We start from the raw sequence: 26,199 nt of genomic DNA, 5'->3' as shown, positions 1-26,199 counted from the left end.
ACATTCCAAATATATGACAACTGCAACTCCATCATAACCGGTGTGAAAAGTATTTGCTCTCATGTTGCTTTGGTCCAAAAGAGTAGAGCTGATTCAGTAAGAGTAAACTAAGTACCTAATCTTTTGCCAGCATTAATTTAGATTGTTACTGGCAGCAGAAATATCCATGGTGAATAGTTCTACTATAAGAGAGTATAATAAAAGAATATTTTTATGAACACATCACAGTACCAGATAAACTTTTATAAGAGAGAAACATGAAGGAACAAAAAAAGATAAACAGCTACCACACAAAAAATACTGTTTCCCCCGTAACTGTATTTGAAGGGGTAAAAAGGTAGTATTAGAAGTTTGATGATGCTAACATGAAAGGAAGTTGAGTATTGTATTTATTTCTTATTTTATACAACTCTTACTGTTTACAAAAATGGTTATAGTCATGCCCATAAAAGTGTAACCCATGGCATCTGAAAGCAAACACTCTTTGTAATTATTTAAAAGGGCCTTTTTAAAAATTATAATACAAAGGTCTGTGCTCTATAAGCAGTCCTCCACTGTGCATTATAACAATAAGGCTTACTTTTAATACAAAGACTAAGTGTTTGGGAGTTATGAACCACTGGATTTAACAAACATCATCTTATAGTTGCTTTTTGCATCTTTTTTGTTTTTGGGATCCTCCACTTCATCAGGGTGCTCAGTAGCTTGGAGTTCTTCAGCAGATTCTTCTTTCTCTGACTCTGAATCACTTTCAGAGTCATCTGGACTTTCAGGATCAGGTGAATCATCATCATCATCATCATCTCCAGCCACATCACCTTCTCCATCATGATCATCTACCTAAAAACATCAATCAACAGCTATTAAAATACATTATCCAGTATAAAAACTGGAAAAGACCCCAAAATTTTTGTCTCACTCCCTAGCCATTAACAGTTTAAGATCAGAGGCTGCCTAGGGAAGAAATGAGGACTCAGGCACCTCCATGTGTTTTATACCCTGGGACTTGAGTAGGATTTTGGTTTAAGAAAGGGCTCTGAAGACCACTCACCTTCTCCCCTCCCCCCTAGTTTGAAAATAATATATTATTATCTTCCTGATGGAAACAGTATTATTTTAAGTAAATAAGGCAAGTTAACCACTGATCCATGGGAATATTTAAACAGTTATCAATGTTTTGCATATTATATTACTTTGGAGTAATGGACCAATAGTTATTATATGAAAAGAGATGATGTAGGAAACAACCAAGAAAACTCTCCTGAACCGGTATTTACATGAAATATTTCATGTAACTTGTATGTTGTTCATGCCTACTTAAGATGTGCCCTAATGATTATCTAAGCAGAATTTATATTAAGCTAGTATCAGAAAACATATTTCTAAAACTGTCAAAAATATCTATTCTCATTATCTACAAAGACCTAGTTTGGCATGTAAAAATGTAACTGCATAAAGAAAGCCTTCTACATAGGGTTCTTGATCGCTAGAGTAATTTAACACAAATAAATGATAATCAAATTGGAAATTATCTTCCCACTTAATGAAAATACATAATTACTACCTCACTGAAGCCAAGTCCACAATGTCGTCGATATCTTCCTGATAATTTACTGTCCATGCTTTGTTGATATTGAGACTCCAGTTCTTCGTTAATTTTCTTGTCTTCTTCCCCTGTATGTCCAGTGTACTTTGATTATGTTTCAGTCAAATTAATAAAAATATTTGATTACACAAAAAACCCACAATACAGATGCTATTATATTCAGGGCTGATTTCTCTAACTGTGACTAATTTTACAGCAAATTTTGTGGATGGGTTTATAAACCATAGGTAGTTACCCAACAGATAAAATAATTGAAGGATGTATTTATGATTACTTCTTTAGTAACCAACCCCCTGAAGCACAAGTTGTTTATTAAAGATGAAAAACTTAATTTTTCCCATGTAATAATTCAAACCAGATACAGGAATCTCAGAACTGCTTAAGTTTACATATTGTAACTATTAATTACTAAGAACTTTGGGCATGATGTTTTAGTTTATTTATAGTCTAATAATGGTTCTCCTGAAAGTTTCCTCCTAGTCATGCAGAAAAAATCCTCCAACAAACAAAAGCTTCTGTCTTTGAACAGAAATAATGAAAAGGCACACAATTCTGTTTAGAGAATGGCTAAATAAAATGTAAAATGACCTTGGAATGGCTTCCCTTTACGCCTTTCTTTGCATATCAGTTTACTGCACCAACATAAACTTATTTGTAATTTTATCATGCAACATTTGATATATAAATTATTTTTAACATATATTGTTATATATATAAGTTATGAAGCAGAATACTAAACAACCACCTAAAAACTTACCACCCAAGAAGCAGAACATTACCAATACCAGTGAAGCTTTCTGTACGTGACATTTTAATTTGTAAATACAAGAAGAATTTCATATTTTAAAAGAATGAATGCAACAGTTAAATATATTTCCATTCTGCCAAAGCTCAGGGACTCTTTTGCCTTTTGTAGCAGTGCAAATCAATTTGAAATAACTGTTCAACACCAGAAATATAAAATGCCTATTAATTTCTAATGTCTAAGATTAGGGCCAATTTTAAATGGGATAAAACTTTTCAGCAGACTGAATTCAAATCCAAATTCTAATTCATTTTCTGTTTTTACTTTTAAAGTTTTTCCCCCAAAATTAAAAGAAAAATTAATTTCTTCAGGCATTCCAATGAGTTTATACTCTTCCAAGATTTCAGAGCAAAACTCAGTGAATAAACTAAAAACCAGTATAATATGCCAACTATAACACTGTATATTAAATAATTTACAAAATACATGTAGACTCTAGTTACTATAGTTGGCAAGATGAGGCATAAAACCTCACTACAATTAAAATACTACATGTTGTGAGTTAGTAAAAATGAAGACAGAAACTGGTTAGTTTCTTGGTTAGAATATCATATTGATGTACATATACTCAAATCTTTTATGAAAGTATATACTAACTGTTAAATGATGTACGTAACATGTTTACATATACTACATATATTTCTAATATTTATTAATCATTAGAACTAATCAACAATTATACACGAAAGTTAGAATATCCCAAAATATGTACAAATATTTCATATTCCAAATTTAGCACCTCCACTTTAATTATATTTTACTTTCTTACCTGTTCGGAAGTGAGATGTGGATTTGTGATCTCCTATAACAAGACGACCAGTATGTTCTTTCTGTAAGAAGGCAGGAAATTTATTACAATTTGAGACCACTAATTCAACATAATTATTAAGTGTCTACTATGTGCCTGACAATATTCCAGGCTTATGGGATACAGTGAAGAAAAAGAACTAAATTAAGATCCCTGTCTTTATGGAACTTACATTCTTGCATGGATAGGGATGGGGAGGGGACACAAAATCAGTAAGTAAATTACAGTATGTCTGAAGGCAGTGTAATTACAATAAACCAAGCAGAGGAAGGGGATAGAAAGTATGTAGAGTTCAAGCTGGAATTTTAAATGGGATAGACAGCTAGAAAAGTGGATCAATCTAAACATTTTCTTTCCTAAAATGCCAGTAAAATGAGTTGCTTTGATTTTTCCACCTTCTCTTTCTGATGTCTCAGGCATATATCATGGAAAGAAAGCAAATGAGATTTAACTGAATAAAAATAATAGATTTATAATGAACAATGTGATCGAAATTTAAAATATAAAACATAAAAATAACCATTACTATTTAACAACATACCACAAATAGCTAGCTCATTACTTTTGACTACAATAAACACCCACTTTCAAACTATCAAAAAGCACAGAACTTAAAACAATTTAGTTCTATAAAACATAAAAATAAATCTGACTCAACTAATTGGTAATTAGTTACCAACTAATCAGCTTACATAATTACTCTCAATTTATCAGTTCCAATCCACTCTTCATGGTTCATATTTAGTTTTGAAACCAAGCATGAGCCTGTGGGGCTCCCGGGCATGGAAGCCTTTCCGTGTCCCCAGTTTCTTGTTTATAGGGAACAGACTCCAGCCTCCGTGACACTCCCTGAGTTCCAAAGGGCAGATTTGAACTGTTGCCATGCAGAGACAAGGGAGGAGCAGTCAAGAAACAACAGTGTAGCCTTTGGATAGGGTCCTGGTTCTGCCTGAAGGGATACACATAACAATGAGTTCTTTACAGAACGAAAAACCCCAACAAATGTAAGATGTTAGCATTCTTTATCCCAGATTAAAAGGAACCAGAGAAGCTCTTCAAGAGACCATCTGAGGCCAGATTAAAGGAGTCACAGAAACTCATCAGACCACCAGAAGCCAGGCCCTGCACACACCCTGATCCTTATCAGCAACCCTGCCTTTGAACCACTGCTATAAAACAACTCACCAAATCCCTCCAGGTCGGGACACACAGTTTTGAGAGGTACTGAGTCTGCTGTGTCCCCCTTTGCCTGGCAGAGCAATAAAGCTGTTCTCTTCTACTTCACCCAAAACTCTGTCTCCGAGATTCAATTCCGTACTGGTGCACAGACGCCGAGTTTTCGGCATCAGTTTCACAAGGTTAATAAAGTGTTTGGGAGACTGGCCAAGATGGCAGAGTAGAAAGATCTTGAGCTCACCTCCTCTCACGAGCACACGAAAACCACAACTATCTGCAGAACAGCTATTGATGACAAAGACTGGGAACCACCAGAAAAGATCTTCTACAACTAAAGACATAAAGAAGGAACCACAACAACCTGGATATAATCAAATTCCATACCCCTTGGGGTGGGTGATCCACACACTGGAGAATAATTACACTGCAGAGGTTCTCCTGCAGGAGTGAGAGTTCTGAGTCCGACATCAGGCTCCCCAGCCCAGGGGTCTGGTACCAGGAAGATGAGCCCCCAGAGAATTTGGCTTTGAAGGCCACTGGGGCTTAACTGCAGGAGCTCCACAGGACTGGGGGAAATACACTTCACTCTTCGAGGGAGCATACAAAATCTCACATGTACCCGGACACAGGGCAAAAGCAGTAATTTGATAGGCACCTGGGCCAGACCTACCTCTTAGTCTTGGAGAGTCTCCTGGAGACACGGGGTGGTAGGGGGACTGTGGCTCACCCTAGGGACACAGACACTGATGGCAGAATACCGGGGAACACTGTTGGCGGCTGACGTCTTGGCTTATTAGTTCCAAGACCTTATCCCACCCAACAGTCTGTAGGTGCTAGTGCTGGGACTCCTCAGGCTAAACAACTAACTGGGCAGGGACACTGCCCCACCCCTCAGCAGACAGGCTGCCTAGAGACTTACTGAGCCCACAGCCACCTCAAGATATGCCCCCTAGACATGGCTCTGCCCATGAGAGGACTAAGACCCAGCTCCACCCACTAGTGGGCAGACACTAGCCCCTCCCTCCAGGAAGCCTGCACAAGCCTCTAGAGCAGCCTCACCACCCAGGGGGCAGACACCAGATGCAAGAAAAATATGATTCCCACAGACTACGGACCAAGTCTGCCCACAGCAGGCCAGACTGTGCCCGCTAGCAGGCCAATGCAACCTTCAGGACACCCTGGACCCCATAACCAACTGTGTCAAGAACCACCTCCCAACCCCAAATCTTATATGTGCTCTGGGATCCAGGGGCCCTGCAGCCAGACTCCAGGAACCAGCTCTGACTACCCAGTTGCCTCCAGAATCCGGCTTAACCTGCCAATGGGTGGGCAACAGCCCCAGAGTCTTCATGAACCTGACTCTGACCACCCAGCCAGCACTAGCCTTGGGGCCCCCTAGGGTTCTGCAAGCAGTCACTTCATGACCAGGGCCTGCTGAACAGCAGCCAGCAGCATCCGCACAAGGCAGGGCCTGGCAACCAACCAAGCCCACCAGATCACCCACATAGTCAGGCCACCACAACAGAAGGACCCACACAGCCCTCTTAGGAGGAAACTCTAGAGCATATAGCTTGGGTGGCGAGAAGGGAGTGCACTGCTGGGATGCATAGGACACATCCTAGAGGGCCACTTCTCCAAAGTCAAGAAATGTAACTAACCTACCACATACATAAAAATACCAACTTAGACAAAATGATGTGGCAGAAGAATATGTTCCAGATGAAGGAACAAGATTCTACCTGAGAAAGAGTTCAGAATAATGATTGTAAAGATGACCAAAGAATTTGGGAGGAGAATGGATGCCAGAGCAAGAAGTTAGAAGTTTTTAACAAAGAGTTAGAAAATACAAAGAACAACCAAACAGAGATGAAAAATACAATAACTGAAATGAAGAATACACCAGAAGGAATAAACAGTAGACTGAGTGATATAGAAGAATGGATCAGTGAGCTGGAAGACAGAGTACTGGAAATCACTGCCACTGAACAGAAAAAAGAATGAAAAGAAATGAGGACAGTTTCAAAGACCTCTGGGACAACATCAAGCACACTAATATTACCATTAAAGAGGTCCCAGAAAGAGAAAACAGAAAGAAAAAGCCTGAGAAAATATTTAAAGAGATAATAGCTGAAATATTCCTTAACCTGGGAAAGGAAACAGTCACTCAAGTCCAGGAAGTGCAAAGAATCAAGGAACACACCAAGACACAATGTAATCAAGATGACAAAAATTAAAGATAAAAGAGAGAATATTAAAAGCAGCAAGGGAAAAGCAATAAATAACATACAAGGGAATTCCATAAGGCTATCAGCTGATTTTTCAACAGAAACTGCAGACCAGAAAGGAGTGCCACGATATATTTAAAAAAGTGATGAAAGGGAAAAACCTACAAGCAAGAATACTCTACCTAGCAGAGCTCCTGTTCAGATTTGATGGAGAAATCAAAACTTTTACAGACAAATAAAAGCTAAAAGAATTCAGCACCACCAAGCTAGCTTTAGAACAAATGCTAAAGGAACTTATCTAGATGAAAAAGAAAAGGCCACAACTAGAAACAAGAAAATTAAGAAATGAAAAAGCTCACAGACAAAGGCAAACATATAGGAAATAATCCAAATGCAAACCAGTAGGGAGGCTGACAGACAAAAGTAGAAAAATTATCTGTATCTACAATAAGCAGTTAAGGGATACACAAAGCAATTAGATATAAAATATGATATCAAGGGCTTCCCTGGTGGCGCAGTGGTTGGGAGTCCCCTACGTCGGGTCGTGCCCCGGTCAGGGAAGATCCCACATGCCGCGGAGCGGCTGGGCCCGTGAGCCATGGCCGCTGAGCCTGCGCGTCCGGAACCTGTGCTCCCCAACGGGAGAGGCCACGACGGTGAGAGGCCTGCGTACCGCGCAAAAAAAAAAGAAAAAAAGAAATCAAAAACAGTAATTGTGAGGGGAGGAGAGTACCAACGCAGGATTTCAAAAATGCATTTGTAATTAAGAGAGCAGCAACTTGAAACAATCACGTATACATATAGACCGCTCTACAAAAATCTCATGGTAACCACAAACTAAAAATCTATAATAGATATACACACAAAATTATCCACAACACTAGAGATAGTCATCAAATCACAAGAGAAGAGAACAAAAGGTGAAAGACCTACAAAAACAAATTCAAAACAATTTTGGGAGAGGGAGCTGTGTAAGAGGAAAGGTTCTCTAACCCCAGACATCCCCTTCACCAGCTGGGAAAAATCAGCCAGGACAGAAAGTGAGCTTCACTGGCTCAGAGGAGTGCAGCAACAGGCTTTAGGAAGGCAGAACAAGGAGAGACCAGCACTGATGGTCCTGGCCACCTTGCTCTACTTACTCCCCAGCCTGAGATGTGTGTCTGCTGGTGCGAGGGGGCTGGGTGCTAAAACTCAGGCTTTAGGGGACAGACCTGGGGAGAGCACTGGGGTTGACTGCGCGGAGACAGCCAAAATGTATTGGAGTATGGCCCAGGCCACAAGGTGTGAGCAGGATAATGCCTGGGTCCACCATAGAAGCCCCACTGGTAATGTGCTCATGAAGGGAGGGCCAGGACCCCACCACAGCAGCCTCATTCTCTTTGTGCTCACAGTGGGCACAACTCTTGACTCTATGAGCTCTGCGAGTAGACAAGTCCTGGTGGTTGCCTACACACAGAGGTGGGGCTGAAATATGAGCTGTGTCCAGCCAGCAGCTTTGAGACTTTGGCAGATTTATGCCTCTGGTGCCTTTGTAAGCTCAGCACCTGGGGGACATCCAAGCAGATTATTGGTGCTTCTGTGATTAGGGCGGGTCCAGGGCTAATTCCATAACTCCCACGGTGGGTCCAGGTGCCCGACTATGGTGGGTCATGGTGCCTGACTTTGGCAGATCTGCACTGGTTGCTTTCTGATAACTGCGCCTGAGGGGCATCTGGACCAACTGACTGCATTCCCACAGCTGAAGCGGGGCCAAGAGCAGTGCCAACAACAGTGTACTTTGTGAGTACTCATGACAGGTGACAGGAGACACCACAGAGCATACTTTTCAGTGGACAGCTCCTGGGAAGAATACCCAGTGGCTCCTCTCCCAGTGGGAGCACTCTAGTCCCATCTACCTCACATTGCAGTTTAGCAACGGATCTGAGTGCTTTTACTCCAACACCTGGGGAGCAGACCCTGCCCCTGGCAGGGCTGTGACAGCTACAGAGCAAAGTGGAGGCCCCTGTTCAACATCCAGTGCAGGCTCTGGTCACCACAACACCAATCACACCCCCTATCAAGGGGAAAAGGGCAAGCACACATTGAGGAAGGACGTGGCAGTCATCCATACTAAAAACGGCCTTTGCACCAAAAATATTAGACTCATTCAGGCTACACAGGGACATTCCCACATAAAAACAGCCCTTTAAGACCACAGTAGATAACTGTTTCTCCTAAAGTCATAGAGTCAGAGAAACAAGTAAAATGAAGAAACACAGGAACTGCTCCCAACTAAAAGAACAAGAGAAATCCCCTGGAAGTACAAACGATGAAACACCTCTCCAGTCTACTAGACCCCAAGTCCAAACAGAAGGTAATAAAAATACTAAAGGAATTAACAAAGACTATCAGAAGAAATGCAGATCACTGTTACAAGAAACTAGAACTATAAAGAGGAGCCAATTAATATTAGAAAACTCATCTGCCAAGACAAAACTTGAGCTAAAGGCAATAAATAGCAAACTAAATAATGCAGAAGAATAAGTGATCTGGAAGACAGAATAATGGAAATCACCCAATCAGAACGGCAGACGAAAAGACAAGTGAAAAAAAATGAAAGCAATATACGAGACTTATGGGATAAAATAGAGCAAGTCAATCTACACATAATAGGATCCCAGAAGGAGAAGAAAGAAAAAAGGGGATTGAAAATGCATTTGAAGAAATTATGGCTGAAAACTTCCCAAACCAAAAGGAAACAGATATCCAGGTACAAGAAAAACAGAGTCGGAAACAAGATGAACCCAAGCAAAGCTACACCATGACATATTATAATTAAAATGGCAAAAGTTAAAGTGAGGATTCTAACGGCAGCAAGAGAAAAAGAGTTACTTACAAGGAAACCCTCATAAGTCTATCAGCTGACTTCTCTATAGAAACACTCCAGGACAGAAGGGAGTGGCAAGATATATTCAAAGTCCTAAAAGGGAAAAATCTGCACCCTAGCATACTCTATGCAGCAAGATTATCATTTAGAATAGGAGAGATAAAGAATTTCCCAGACAAGTGAAAACTAAAAGAATACAGCAATACAAAACCTAAACAGACATTTCTCCTAAGAAGACATACAGATGGCCAACATGAAAAGATGTTTAACACTGCTAATTATTAGAGAAATGCAAATCAAAACTACAGTGAGGGATCACCTCACACCAGTCAAAACAGCTATCATCAAAAAATCCACAAACAGGGCTTCCCTGGTGGCACAGTGGTTGCGAGTCCGCCTGCTGATGCAGGGGACACAGGTTCGTGCCCCAGTCCGGGAAGATCCCACATGCCGCGGAGCGGCTAGGCCCGTGAGCCATGGCCGTTGAGCCTGCACGTCCAGAGCCTGTGCTCCGCAACAGGAGAGGCCACAACAGTGAGAGGCCCACATACCGCAAAAAAAAAAAAAAAAAAAAAAAATCCACAAACAATAAATGCTGGAGAGGGTGTGAAGAGAAGGGAACCCTTCTACGCTGTTGGTGGGAATGTAAACTGGTACAGCCACTATGGAGAACAGTATGGAGGTTCCTTTAAAAACTAAAAATAGAGCTACCACATGACCCTGCAATCCCACTCCTGGGCATATATCCAGAGAAAAACATGGTCTGAAAGTATACATGCACCCCAATGTTCATTGCAGCACCGTTTACAACAGCCAAGACAGGGAAGCAACCTAATGCCCATTGAAAGAGGAATGGATAAAGATGTGGTACATGTAAACAATGGAGTATTACTCAGCCATTAAAAAGAAGGAATTAATGCCCCTTTCAGCAACACGGATGGACCTAGAGACTGTCATACTGAGTGAAGTAAGTCAGACAGAGAAAGAGAAATCTCATATGATACTGTGGTGTGGTACACATATACAATGGAGTATTACTCAGCCATAAAAAAGAATAATGTTAGTTGCAGCAACATGGATAGACCTAGAAATTATCATACTAAATGAAGTCAGACAGAAAAAGACAAACATCATATGCTATCACTTATATGTGGAATCTAAAAAAATGATACAAATGAACTTATTTACAAAACAGAAACAGACTCTCAGACTTTGAAAACAAACATATGGTTACCAAAGGGGAAAGGTGGGAGGGGAGGGATAAATTAGGAATTTCAGATTAACATATACATGCTACTATATATAAAATAGATAATCAACAAGGACCTACTGTATAGCACAGGGAACTCTACTCAATATCTTGTAATAACCTATATGGGAAAAGAACCTGAAAAAGAATGGATATATGTATATAACTGAATCAGTTTCCTGTACACCTGAACTAACACAACACTGTAAATCAACCTTACTCTAATAAACATTAAATTAAAATAAAAAATAAAATAAACAACAAAGTCCTAGTGTATAGTACAGGAACTATATTCAATAACTTGTAGTACACTATAATGGAAAATAATATGAAAAAGAATATATATATAGTACAGCAAAGTATCACTTTGCTGTATGCCAGAAAATAACACCACATTGTAACTGAACTATATTTCAATAAAATATATATAAGTAAACAAAATGAGAAAAAACAGAAAACAAAAGCAATTATAAGAGGAAAGTTAATAGCAATACAAGCTTACCTCAGGAAAGAAGATAAATCTCAAACAGCCTAACCCTACACCTAAAGCAACTAGAGATAGAAGAACAAATAAGGCCCAAAGTTAACAGAAGGAAAGAAATCATAAAGATCAGAGCAGAAATAAGAAAACAATAGAAAAGATCAATGAAACTAAAAGCTGATCCTTTGAAAAAATAAACAAAATTGATAAACCTTTAGCCAGACTCATCAAGAAAAAAAGGAAAGGGCTCAAATCAATATTAAAAATGAAAAAGGAGAAGTTACAACTGACATCACAGAAATACAAAAGATCACAAGAGACTACTACTACAACCAATTTATACACCAGTAAAATGGACAACCTAGGAAAAATGGACAAATTCTTAGAAAGGTACCATCTCCCAAGACTGAACCAAGAGGAAATAGAAAATATGAAGGGACTAATAACAAGTATTGAAGTTGAAACGGTGATTTAAAAACTTCCAACGGACAAAAGTCCAGGACCAGATGGCTTCACAGGGGAATTCCGTCAAACATTTAGAGATGAGTTAACACCTATCCTTCTAAAACCTCCTGCAGAGGAAGGAATACTCCCAAATTCATTTTATGAAGCCACCATCACCCTGATACCAAAACCAGACAAAGATAACACACAAAAAGAAAATTACAGGCCAATATCACTGATGAACATAGACACACAAATCCTCAACAAAACACTAGCAAACCGAATCCAACAAAACATTAAAAAGATCATACACCATGATCAAGTGGGATTTATCCCAGGGATGCATGGATTTTTCAATATCTGCAAATCAATGTGTGATACACCACTTTAACAAACTGAATAATAAAAACCAAATGATCATCTTGTATTCACAAGATGCTGTGGCCTGCTGTATCAGTAAATGAAGGATACTGTGGCCATCAAACCAGCAGCCACCCTCAACTGTGCACCCTGAGGGGATTCAGGATGGTGAAAAGCATGAAACTGGCCCTAGATAGTTAAGGTGTATATCAAAGGAATGATTTCAATGAGTCCAGACTCTTGAAACTTCCCACACGTGGAAAAGTGTTAAATTCATTAACTTGACATGTTTGGTTTTCCATAATTAACAGTTTAATTAACTAACAGTAATCCTTTGATGTTTCGACTACATAGTTTTTGATGCAAAATGCGTATATCCTGGCTCCTCCCTTACCTCTTTGGAGCAGTCCCTCAGAGCAATATGAGAGGCTGACTTAAGTCCTCAGGAAATCCGCCAAATAAAACATAATTCTGCACTTTTAGGCTGTGTATTTTTTTCAGTTGACAGTTTTGGTGACCAGGAAGGGACTCAGAGCAGACGTCTCTGCTTTGCCTGAACTCTACAAGGAACTGGGGCCTTGGTACCAGCAGAGGCCTGTTGTGCCCATCCGGCTCCGCAGAGTCCAGATGAATTTGGGTGAGTCCCTCCTGGTTCCTGTATCTCCCAATTACTGGCTGATGATCCTGAGTTTTATTTGGCGGTGTCTAACAGGTACTGGCTCCCCAGTTAAAAGATATTGGGGAGTGGCCCCTGCTAGTTGAAAAATACGAGGGGAGCCCAGCTGAAAGACATTGGGAGAAAGTGCCCCCTACCTGAAAGATACTAGGGTAACTCAATTGAAAGACACCAGGATTTCCTCAGTTTGAAAGATACTGAGCAGTCTCAGCTGAACAGTTGGTTAGGTAAGAGGTTTACCTGACATTTTCCTCAAATTGGCTATCTTGACAAGAAGGTGTCAGGATAAAAGTGCACTAATAAAATTTTATGCCTGAGAAATTCAAGTTCAAATGGGAAACAGATTCTCTCAGAGAAATGAGGGGCGTCAGAAAGCCAACCTCCAACTAGCAGTCTAGCCAGATTCGTGTATGTACAGAGCTCATACCTGCAAGTAAATAAAGGAAATCTTGCTCTGAAAATGACTAAATGGAGCTCTTTTATTGTATACGCAGCTATGTTAGAAAAAGTTGGCTTGATAAAAACATATTTTCAGAATTCTGATGTTAAAAAAACAAAAGCCCTTCTAGGGGGAAGTTGCATTCCTCCTCCTGTGTCTTTGAGATGTAAATGTTTTATCTGATCTTCAGGCACGTGCATGTGTGTGTGTTTTGAGTACTTGATCTCTGTCATCCAAAAGGTACACATATGGTGTACATTTAGCAGCCAATCGAATAGACTGAGATTCTGAGCAGGCTTTTTTTTTTTTTTTGTGGTACGCGGGGCCCCTCACCGCTGCGGCCTCTCCCGCCGCAGAGCACAGGCTCCAGACGCGCAGGCCCCGCGGCATGTGGGATCTTCCCAGACCGGGGCATGAACCCGTGTCCCCTGCATCGGCAGGCGGACTCTCAACCACTGCGCCACCAGGGAAGCCCCCTGAGCAGGCTTTTGTCTGAATTTTTGCCATCTTAACCTTCACTGCGTCAGCCTGTTTAGTGAGGGCTTTACTTTCTTAGACTATTTTTGGGAGTAAACTTTCTGGATCTGTTTAGGTCGCATCCTTCACACTCTCCTGTGGGGAAGCCTCTTGCACCCTATTGGTTTAAGTCACTATTAACATATATCTCATTAATGGCCAGACGACAGATCCTTTAAATTGGAGAAACTTCTAAATTGGTAAATTTTTAGAGAACTCTCATTATAAACAGGTGTTTTATTGATATCTATGGGAAAAAAAAATTAAAGGTGGGAAAAAAATATATAATGGTTTACCTAAGAACTCGCTTAGTTTAAAACAAACCAAAAAAACTGGTTTGGGAGACCTTATTGTGGTTTCCGCTTTCCCTCAATGGATCTTACAGATGCTAATAAAAACATTAGAATAATTAATTAGGTTGATTAACAGAAAAATAAGAGAAAAAACTAAAGGGAAAGTCTAGAGACTCTTTCCCCACAAGGTAAACTTTTTAATGGAACTTATCCCAAATGGATAAAGAAATCTTAAGATGATTACTTTAAAATGGGATAAATAAAATGAATGTTAATGGGATTAGAACAAAACATCTTGATACAACATTCCTAAGGTTCAATGGGCCAAATGGAACCCCCCCTCCACTGTATTGGTACCCAACATTAAAGGACCCCAAGAAAGTCTGCTCTATTTACCCCTGTTTAAAATATATATATTTAAATGGTGGAAGAAAATTACACTGAGGTACCTGACCAACAATTACTTGGGGCAACAATTAGGCCAATTAATCAAGTTGACAAAAGGGCCTGAGTCAGTTGGCTCAACCCCTCACTGGGGACCCCAGAGCCTTTTATACAAAATAGATAAAATGGTCAGAGAATAAAAGCAAGGAAAGCTTCTAGGACTCCTTGTAATACCAAGACTTGTTGAATGGGTCCTAAGAGAAACTAACGTCAAAGGTGTAAAAGTTGGCAGAATTGAGATGAAACTTTATAAAAATTGGTATTTATGTTCACCAATCTACAGAACGCTAATGTAAAAGACAGTTCATAATTGCTTACTTCTTAGTATTCACTAGAAATCAAAGTTTTTAAGGGTTGAGAATTCTAATTTAAATATGAAATTAAAGCTACTAGAAATAATACAGAAAAACAGTTCAGTATGCTAGAAAAATAAGTGTGTTGTGAACAAAGAAGGTATGAGGAATGGATTTGCATTTTGTTAAGGGAAAAGAAAATAATTTTGTCCTAGAGCTAGTTGTTTCTAGATGAGAAAAGTAAGAGACAAAATAATACGGATATAGAAAGTGATGGAAGGATTGTGGAAAAGGAACCCCGAGAAAAGAATTTTGTACACTGTCAGGATTGACTAAACTCAGAATGAATTTAATTATGTAAATGGATTTTGTTATTAAAAGTAGACTGGTACACGATTGGATTTGGTTCCTCTGCTTAAAGAACAAAGGTTTCTTAGAACACTGCTTCTGACAATGGATTGTGAGTTTCTCTGTCTTTAAGTGATCTATATTTGCTTTTGAAATCTTTTGTCACTGTGGTTAAGTATTATTTCAGTGACATATGATCCTATTTGACCAAGTGTTGATATTTTTGACAAACTTCCCAAATATCAAATTCTAAAGTTCTTTTGACCTCCAGCTAACTCTGGGATGCTTCAAAGGAACCAAGACACCTCAGAGAGCAATGTCAAACTAATTAGCTTATGTGGTATGATAAATTAATCAGTTGGCCAAAAAGTTCATTTGGTTTTAAAGTAAAAACAAAGGACACCACATTTTTCATTTTCACCAAGAACTTTATTTATTTTTAAAAAAATATTTAGGGACTTCCCTGGTGGCACAGTGGTTAAGAGTCCACCTGCCAATGCAGGGGACACGGGTTCGAGCCCTGGTCCGGGAAGATCCCACATGCCGCAGAGCAACTAAGCCTGTGCACCACAACTACTGAGCCTGCACTCTAGAGCCCACGAGCAACAACTACTGAAGCCTGTGCACCTAGAGCCTGTGCTCCACAAAAAGAGAAGCCACCACAATGAGAAGCCTGTGCACTGCAACAAAGAGTGGCCCCCCTCACCGCAACTAGAGAAAGCCTGCGTGCAGCAACGAAGATCCAATGCAGCCAAAAATAAACAAACAAACAAATATTTATTTGGCCGTGTTGGGTCTTAGTTGTGGCACACAGGATTTTTAGTTGTGGCATATGGGATCTTTAGTTGCAACATGTGAACTCTTAGTTGGGGCATGTGGGATCTAGTTCCCTGACCAGGGATCGAACCTGGGTCCCCTGAATTGGGAGTGTGGAGTCTTAGCCACTGGACCACCAGGGAAGTCCCACCAAGAACTTTACTGAACGTATTCACTGTTTTGTTCCACTACCTTCTGCCATTTTTCAGGCAACTTCATAATTCCATCTTCCTAGAAATTTTATCTTTTTGAGCAAAGAACTGTTCCAGCTGCCTTTTACAGTATTCCAGGGAATTGAACTTCTTTCCATTAAGAGAATTTTGTAAAGACTGAATGGAAATCCAAAGGTGCCATGTCTGGTGAATATGGCAGATGAATCAGAATGTCCCAGCCAAGCTGTAACAGTTTTTGCCTGGTCATCAAAGAAACACGCAGGCTTGTGTTATCCTGATGGAAGATTATGCATTTTCTGTTGACTAATTCCAGATGCTTTTCGTTGAGTGCTGCTTTCAGCTGGTCTAACTGGGAGAAGTACTTTTTGGAATTAATCATTTGGTTTTCTGGAAGGAGCTCATAATAGAGGACTCCCTTCCAATCTCACCATATATACAACATCACCTTCTTTGGATGAAGCCCGGCCTTTGGTGTGATTGATGGTGGTTCATTTCGCTTGCCCCATGATCTCTTCCATTTCACATTATTCTACAGTATACACTTTTCATTACCCATCACAATTTGTTTTAAAAACGGAACATTAAAAAAAAAAAAATAAATAAATAAAAACGGAACATTTTTGTTAGGTTTTAGTAGAGAATCGCATGTGGAAATACGGTCAAGAAGGTTTTTTTCACTTATGAGGAACCCAAACATCAAAGCGATGAACATAACCAAATTCGTGGAAATGATTTTCAGTGCTTGATTTGGATATTCTGACTATGTAGGCTATCTTCCATGTGGTGTAACATTGACTGTTCTCAATTAATGTCTTGATTTGATTGCTGTCAACTTCAAATGGTCTACCTGACCACGGAGCATCGTACGGCGAGAAATCTCCAGCACAAAACTTTGCAAACCACTTTTGACACATTCAATCAGTCAAAGGTACTTTATCACAGTACCTTCTCCATACACTGCACAAATCTTTTTTTGCGTTTTAGTTGTGTTTCTACCTTTCTTGAAATAATAAAGCATAATATGCTGAAACTGTTGCTTTTTTTTCTCAATATTAAAATGGCTACACAAAAATTCACCAGTTTTGATAAAGTTTTTTTAAAATGCATACTGATATGACAACTGTCACAATACAATCTAACAAAATTGTTTCGAATGAAGTTAAAGACAACTAAGTGCTACTAGAGACAACCTATGGAAAAACCAAACGAACTTTTTGGCCAACCAATACTTGCAAAGCACTGCCAAGTAACTAGTGATGAACCTTATGTTATATTGTATGTATAAATGTCATTAATACAGATATTCCAAAATTTATATGAAATTACTAAAATCTGAGATATCCTGGTATAATGTTATCAATCATAATTCTAGTTATTATCGAAATATCCAAGTTCCTTGTCAACTGCATTGTAATCAGATCTTTAACCATGGCATTTTAAGTCCTGTCATTTATAAATAGTCATTGTTTTAGTCTGATGCTTTTATAAAAGGAAGATCTTCAAGATGATTCATAAAAAGGACTTTTTAACAAGTATAAGTTTCTGATAACTTTTAGATCATACCACTGAACTGGGTAAGAAATGACAAAACTCTAATGTAAAACCTGACTACTTCATCCAAATCAACAGGAATTACATGGGACTGAATGAATTTATAAATATGATTTATAACTTTATGACTTTTTTGGGGAAATATATTGGCTTTTCCTCTTTGTTTTCCAGAAAAACTTTTCCTCTGTTATGCTATGACCTACAAGTTGATCAAGTATTCTTTTATAAACAAAAATAAAACATATTTTTTCCTCTCTACCTAATCCTTCCATATTTGGCTTCTCCACCTGGCTCTCCTATGGACTTGATGGTTTACTGTGACCAGATTACAACTAGTTATACTAATCACTGTTTTCTCTTTGAATTTAATTTATTTTTTTATACAGCAGGTTCTTATTAGTTATCTATTAATCATTGTTTTAATTTGTTCTCTTTGTTCCTGAATTGTTTATGCTCTGTGTCTCTCTCTGCCGTACTATGACCTTATTAATGTTACTGACTATATTAATTATCCTGTCTAGTTTATAAGATTGTCTCTTACCCAATGTGTAACCAGGTCTCCAAAAAAATTAATGATGGCTAAAGGTCTTGAAACAGTTGATCATACACACACACACACAAATATATATATATATATATATATATATATGTGTATATAAAAAACTCTACACAGGATAACTGTAACAGTGCAACTCTCGTATGAAAAGAAGCAACAAGAGAAAACATTTTCTAGGTCATAGCAGACTAGCAAGATAGGTGATCCAGAGAATTTTAGATTATTAACAGGTCCTAATCCAAAAATTTGAGTGGCCTATCAACAGAATCTTTGCCTGATCTAGGAATGAGCCTTCCTAGCACTGTGGGACAAAATTGGTCATGAAATGCTTCCCAAATGTCGGTTGAATTTATGATCAAGGGGAAGCACTGTGAATGAAAAATGCTGCCCTATCAGTAAACAAAGGATGTTGCAGCCATCAAACCAGCAGCCATTGCAGCTACTCCCAACCGTGCACCCTGTGGGGATTCAGAATGGAGAAAAGAAGGATACTGGCCCTAGATAGTTAAGGTGCAAATCAAATGAATGATTTCAATGAGTCCAGTCTTGCATCTTCCTAGATGTAGAAAAGTGTTAAATTCATTAACTTGACACGTCTGGTTTCCCTTAACAGTTTCTTTAATTAACAGTTATCTTTTGATGTTCCAACTATCCAGTTTTTATTGCAAAACTCCTATACATCCTGGTTCCTCCCTTACCTCTTCGGAGCAGTCCCTCAGAGCAATCTGAGAGGCTATCTTCTAGGCTTAAGTTCTCAGAAAATCCGCCAAATAAAACATAATTCTCAACTTCTAGGTTGTGCACTTTTTCAGTTGACAATCTCAATAAATGCAGAAAAAACTTTTGATGAAATTCAACATCCATTTTTGATAAAAACTCTCCAGAAAGTGGGCATAGAGGGAACCTACCTCAACATAATAAAGGCCATATATGACAAACCCACAGCTAACATCATACTTAATGGTGAAAAGCTGAAACCATTCCCTCTAAGATCAGGAACAAGACAAGGCTGCCCACTCTTGCCACTTTTATTCAGCATAGTACTGGAAATCCCAGGCACAGCAATCAGACAAGAAAAAGAAATAAAAGAAATCCAAATTGGAAAGGAAGAAATAAAACTGTCACTGTTCGCAGATGACATAACACTATACATAGAAAATCCTAAAGATGCCACCAGAAAACTACCAGAGCTCATCAATGAATTCGGTAAAGTTGCAGCATAAAAAATTAATATACAGAAATTGGTTGTATTTCTATACAGTAACAATGAAATATGAGAAAGAGAAATTAAAGAAACAACCCCATTTACCATCACATCAGAAAGAATAAAATACCTAGGAATAAACCTACTTAAGGTGGCAAAAGAACTGTACTGTGAAAACTATAAGATGCTAATAGAAGAAACTGAAGATGACACAAACAGATGGAAAGATATACCATGTTCTTGAAGTGGAAGACTCCGTATTGTTAAAGTGACTATACTTCCCAAGGCCATCTACAGATTCAATGCAATCCCTATCAAATCACCAATGTCATTTTTCACAGAACTAGAACAAATAATTTTAAAATTTGTATGGCCCCAAATAGCCAAAACAATTTTAAGAACAGAGCTGGAGGAATCACACTCCCTGACTTCAGACTATACTACAAAGCTACAGTAATCAAAACTGTATGGTACTGGCACAAAAACAGACAGAAATCAATGGAACGGGATAGAAAGCCCAGAAATAATCCCATGCACTTATGGTCAATTAATCTATGATGAAAGAGGCAAGAATATACAATGGAGAAAAGACCACTAATTTCAAGAAGTGGTGCTTGGAAAACTGGACAACTACATGCATAAGAATGAAATTAGGACATTCTCTAACAGCATATACAAATATAAACTCAAAATGCATTAAAGACATAAATGTAAGACCATATACTACAAAACTCCTAGAGGAAAACACAGGCCAAACACTCTTTGACACAAATCGCAGCATTATTTTTTTGGATTCGTCTCCTAAAGTAATGGAAATAAAACAAAAATAAACAAATGGAACCTAATTGAACTTAAAAGCTTTTGCAGAGCAAACGAAACCATAAGCAAAATGAAAAGACAACCTATGGAATGAGAGAAAATATTTGCAAATGATGCAACCAACAAGGCATTAATTTCCAAAATATACAAATAGTTCATATAGCTCAATACCCAAAACAAAACAAACAAAAACAACCCAACCCAATCAACATACGAGTAGAAGACCTAAATAGACATTTCTCCAAAGAAGACAAACAGATGGCCAACAGGCACATGAAACAATGCTCGATATCACTAATTACTAGAGAAATGCAAATCAAAACTACAAGGAGGTATCACCTCACACTGATCAGAATGGTCATCATCAAAAAGTCTACAAATAATAAATAATGGAGGGGGGTGTGGAGAAAAAGGATCCTTCCGATGCTGTTGGTGTGAATGTAAATTGGTGCAGCCACTATGGAAAACAGTATGGATGTTCCTTAAAAGACTAAGTGTTACCACATGATCCAGCAATCCCACTTCTGGTCATATATCTAGAGAAAACTAACTCAAAAAGATATATGCATCCCAATGTTCATAGCAGCAGCATTTACAACAGCCAAGACATGGAAGCAACCTAAATGTCCATCAACAGGTGAATGGATAAAGAAGAAGTGGTACACACACACACACACACACACAATGAAATACTACTTAGCCATAAAAAGGAATGAAATAATGCCATTTGCAGCAACATGGATGGACCCAGAGAGTATCATACTAAGTGAAGTCAGACAGAGAGACACAAATATTATGATATCACTTACATGTGAAATCTAAAAATTATGATACAAATGAACTTATTTACAAAACAGAAACAGACTTACATAGAAAACAAACTTATGGTTACCAAAGGGGAAAGGAGGTGGGAGGGATAAATTTGGAATTTTGGGTTAACAAACTACTATATATATATATAATAGATAAACAACAAGGTCCTACTATGTAGCACAGGGAACTATATTCAAGATCTTATAATAAACTATAATGGAAAAGAATCTGAAAAAGAATATCAATCTATCTATATATATGCATAACTGAATCACTTCACTGTATACCTGACACTAATACAACATTGTAAATCAGTTATACCTCAATTAAGAAAAAAAAAAACAACTGAAAAAAAGGGGAAATTGTTCACTAAAACTGACTGAAAGTGAGATTAAACTTGACTTTGCAAAGCAATCTTAACCAATTATCTGTGTATATATAGTAAATAACAAATCACCCTATTGTGAAATCATGACACATTCTCCATACCCAAAGATGATACTCCTGAAAAGGTTCAAGCATTAATGCTTATTGCCTTACATGTTATTAGCACAAAAGCAAATCAATAATTCAGTAGTTTGTTCCTTTATTGCAGAAGACACCTCATAACAAGATTTGAATATACATAATGGCATCAAGTTATTCTAAGATGATAGTATTATACTGGTCTATCATACTTTCTCAGCTGGTTCTCCCTGTGACCAATAAAATACTCAGTGGCTAGGATTAGGAATGTACTTTGGGGCCACAAAATAGTATAAATCTAAACAGCCTACTTAAAAGATCAAAGCTATGATCTTTGCACTGTTAGCAAAGAATTTAACGTATGCTATGCCCATTGATCGGCAGCCAAATTTTTTTTTAATTGTTCAATTTGTTCTCCACCCACCCCCGCCCTGTTTTATTGAGATACAATTGACTATTGGTAGCTAAATTTCATACATTTTATGTTAGGGTGTTTCTTCCTAGGTACTTAAAGAAATGTGATCCTACTAGGTTGAGCATACCCTTAAACTATTACTTTATATATCCTTAGCAAAATCTTTTATTTGCATGAACCAAGAGAAACTTCAGACTACTTTCTATGACAACTCACAAATTATTGGGAAATCTGGATTAATGTGATATTATACAAATGCTTCCTTTGTATAGGGCTTAACATCTTACATGATCTCTCCCTATGCCCAAATCCACTGTTCTAGTCTGGCTAACTCTTAATCCCCTCAGATTCAGATCAATTCTATTTCTGGGAAGCTTTCTTGTGCTGCTAAGCCAGAGTGAGCTTCCCTTGCCTGTTGATTCCACAGCATTATGTGCATAGCTCTTCCATAGCAATTATAATTCTATATTGTCATTATCTGGTTTCCTCCAGCACATGATAGCTCCAAACTTATGTTACTGATCTACGTGACCCCCTCACCCAGGACCTAGTACAGTGCCTGGCATGTAGTAGTCAACAGCTGTTGGTAAAATGCATTCCCATACAAATAAAAAACAAAGGGCAGAACTTATTTCTAAAGAGCTTAAAAGAGAAAAAAGTTTTCCTTTTTCTTCCACATCAGGTTTGCAGAAAGATTACTGGGACAGTGTTAGGAAAATAAATGTACTTGCTTACAAAAAAACATCAGTATTTAGAGATCACTGTATTTGCATGTAAAAATTAATTGCTAGGAACAAGAGTTATTTCCAACACGTGATGTTTCCTGGCACCTATATTTTATATCTTCTATTACGTTAATCGAACTGAAAAAGATTTCAAAATATACTGAACATTTTTAAAATTAAGTTTTTGACAAAGGCTATTCCCTTGGCTACTACTTCAAGGGCTGGAAGGAACTATAAAATATGAAAGACCTACCAAATGGTCTGACCAGAAGTACCTTGTATCAAATTATCAGGCTAACAGATGGCAAATCATGAACTTTCACGTTTTCTTTCTTCCACGAGAGTCTCCTCAAACCAAATTTTTTCTCTATGCAGTCTCTAAACATTACCACCCAGTGGCACTGAGAATCCTAGAAGCAGCTCAGTGAGGTCAGCTATATTTCCGAAAGCCTAAAGTAGTCATGCAGAACAGTAAAATGGGATCCAAGTGTATTCATTCCTTCTCACTTAACATACATAAAAAAGGGCATTATTTTCACAGAAAAGGTAAAAATGTATTCTGTCTGATGCTTACCTTTCCTGCACCCATAAGTCTCAAGAACTTTTGTTTTCTTTCTTCATTACCTAAGTCTGCTGCCTCCCAATTGCTAGATCCAAGCTGGAAAAGAAATTAGCCAATTAATCTTTTTTGCATAGTAATAAATATTTAAAAATTTAGAGTCTACCAGTAAATCCCAAGCTTTTTCCCCGTCAGTTTTCACTATAAACTGGACTCACTCTTGCTTAGGAAGTTAAGCATATGCATAATATTCGAATTAGAATATACTCCTTTTCTGTTACCTTAAGGGAAAGTCCTTTAGTTCTTTTGCAGCCAGAGATCTGGTTTTCAAAAGTTTATACTATAAGAATTACCTGGAGGGCTGGTTAAAACACAAACTGCTGGGCTACACCTCAAGAGTTTCAAACTTAGCAGATCTGGGGTGGGGCTTGAAGATTTATTTCACTTCTAACAAATTCCTAAGAGATGCTGATGCTGCTGATGTAGGATACCACACTTTGAGACCTACTGCCTTAGAGCCTTGCAGGGCCCTAGGGTACCTAATACTTTGAACCCAGGAGGCTGCTACAGCTGTTAACTGAACTTAAAACCCTGGCTATATTGATATTCTAAAGAACAGTACAATATCAGAGTCAACTGGACCCAATTTTAGTTTCTTTTTTGAACACTTTCCTTATTTGTAAGGACTGATGTGTGAGGACTTTTTTTTTTAATATTTATTTGGTTGGGCCCAGTCTTAGTTGTGGCAGGCTGCCTCCTTAGCTACTGCATGCGAATTCTTAGCTGTGGCATGCATGTGGGATCTAGTTCCCTGACCAGGGATTAAACCCAGGCCCCGGGCATTGGGAGTGCAAAGTCTTAACCACTGTGCCACCAGGGAAGTACCTGTTAGGACTTTTATTCTTACTTAAAGGTCTTCCAAAGAACAAAGAGAAAATTTACTAATTTTTTTTTAAAAAAGAATAGAACTCATTCTATCTTGTAATTATCAAATGGGTCTATTGAACCCTTTTATAAATCTAATATATATTATGGAATCCTAGCGATATTTTTCCCTACATATTGAAACAAATTTAAGAATTATTTCATTATAATTCATTAATCATTCCCAAATATGCTAAAAATGACTAAAATAATAAGATAGAAAAATGGTAGAAAAGTTTTCTCATCGTGTTGTCCAAAGTGCTGCATCATCTTTCAAGAAGACATCACCCCTCTGTTGTATGCTTCTAGCTCTCTTTGGACCCAGCTGAAAATTTTAATTTCTACTCATGACAACCGAGTAAAAAACTGAAAACTGACAGAAGGCATTTCACAATTATTAGACGAATAACAAGGTGAATGCAAAATGACAGGTAGTGTCTAAACTAATGATAATGGCAAACTTAACTGCAATTAAACGAGTTTTTGGATGATGAAATACTAGATAACTTTTCTCCAACCGGGAGTCAATGAGAGACAAAATAACAAAAATATATGGTACTTTCATCTAGAAAGCCATTCAATAGGAAGAACTTCATCTTGCAATATTTTGCAATATTGCTACAACAGCCTGGACCATCCCGTTTTTCTAAAGAGGTATGTGACTATTTAATATCATCTTTTATGATATTTGTACACCAAAATTTACTTGATATGGTTTGTAAGTGGACAAGTACCGAGGGCAGGTGACTAGAAGGAATATAGAAATGAAAAACATTCATTGGATTGATCATTCTAATTGAGTTTATAATCTAAAAATGAAAATGTTTTGCAATTATAGAGCAAAGAAGACAAACCCCGTTTGACACAAAACTATGAGCAATGAAAACACTTCAAAAAAATTCTTCAAGTATCATATTTTGATGATGCAAATCCAAGAACTAAAATAAAGCTAAAATCTATTAGAAACATATTTGAAATCTGAAATTATATGTTTCAGTTTCACACATGACAACTGATAAGCTGTTAGCTATATTCAGAAAATGCTAAACATTTTGGGTATATATATAGTGAAAAATCAAGAAAACTAGGTTTGCTATGGTTCAGTTCATATCAAAATTTCTAATAAAGTTGTTTTTACTATCCTTTTATTCTTAATATTATTCATAAAAGACTAATAGAATAATACATATATCAAACAATGATGACCATCCCACCTGGGCATATGAGAGTTGAAGTATTTGTACCATACTGGACACCCACTTATGGCTATTCCTTTTGGCTACCTAAGTTCCAAATCTCTACTTCTTTCCATCTGACAGTTCATATTTTTTCATAGACTAGTTAGTTCTTAACTGTTTCTGGCTCAATATAGTTAAAACAAAACAAAAAACCAAAAAACAAACTACCAGTGAGGCTTAAGTTCTGATTCTCACTAAATCACTGTTCCCTGGACCTGGCATAGAGTAGCAAGTACCTTGCTCAAGTGCTGCATTCTAAAAATCACATGGGTGCCTGATACATTCTCAGAGATTCTCCACCAGTTACTAAAATTAACCTCCCCATTCCTCTTACTTCCTGAAAGATAGCTTTCAATTCTCCCCTCTAATCAAACCAATGAAACCATTTTTAAGTTGGCTTCATCCTTAATACCCTTATTATAGAACAGCAGTCAATTTACCTCCTCCTCAGTACACCCTGTAGTAACTCTTAGAATTTATTTCTACCATTGTCAGCGTTTTCCTACAACTGGATTCAATGATTTGTTACCCCCATTAAATGTGTGAGGTCAGTGGGCAAAGAAAACTTCGATTATCTTTTACATGCAGAGGTTTATTAGAAATTGCTGACCAACTACACACTATAATTGGGTTATTTTCTAAACGTAGACATATATTTAAAAAACAAATATATTATATTCTGGGGCTTCCCTGGTGGCGCAGTGGTTAAGAATCCGCCTGCCAATGCAGGGGACACAGGTTCGAGCCCTGGTCTGGGAAGATCCCACATGCCGTAGGGCAACTAAGCCCGTGCGCCACAACTACTGAGCCTGCGCTCTAGAGCTCGTGAGCCACAACTACTGAAGCCTGTGCCCCTAGAGCCTGTGCTCTGCAACAAGAGAAACCACTGCAATGAGAAGCCCTTGCACCGCA

General features: G+C 38.1%; 1 protein-coding gene across 1 annotated transcript in view; it reads right to left on the bottom strand.

Moving 5' to 3' along the window:
• Positions 1-222: 222 nt before the first annotated feature.
• The window catches only part of C8H11orf58 (chromosome 8 C11orf58 homolog), a 28,070-nt gene continuing 2,093 nt past the window's right edge, over positions 223-26,199 (bottom strand). The window contains exons 2-5 of the mRNA XM_060018552.1: positions 23,141-23,224; positions 3,181-3,241; positions 1,565-1,674; positions 223-840 (exon numbers count right to left, since the gene is read on the bottom strand). Of these exons, the coding sequence (XP_059874535.1) occupies positions 610-840; positions 1,565-1,674; positions 3,181-3,241; positions 23,141-23,224 (486 nt within the window). The 3' untranslated portion in view covers positions 223-609. The remainder of the gene's footprint in view (positions 841-1,564; positions 1,675-3,180; positions 3,242-23,140; positions 23,225-26,199) is intronic.

The sequence above is a fragment of the Delphinus delphis genome, chromosome 8 (assembly GCF_949987515.2).
Source record: "Delphinus delphis chromosome 8, mDelDel1.2, whole genome shotgun sequence".
NCBI lineage: Eukaryota > Metazoa > Chordata > Mammalia > Artiodactyla > Delphinidae > Delphinus > Delphinus delphis.
This window is presented reverse-complemented; position numbering and strand designations above follow the sequence as displayed.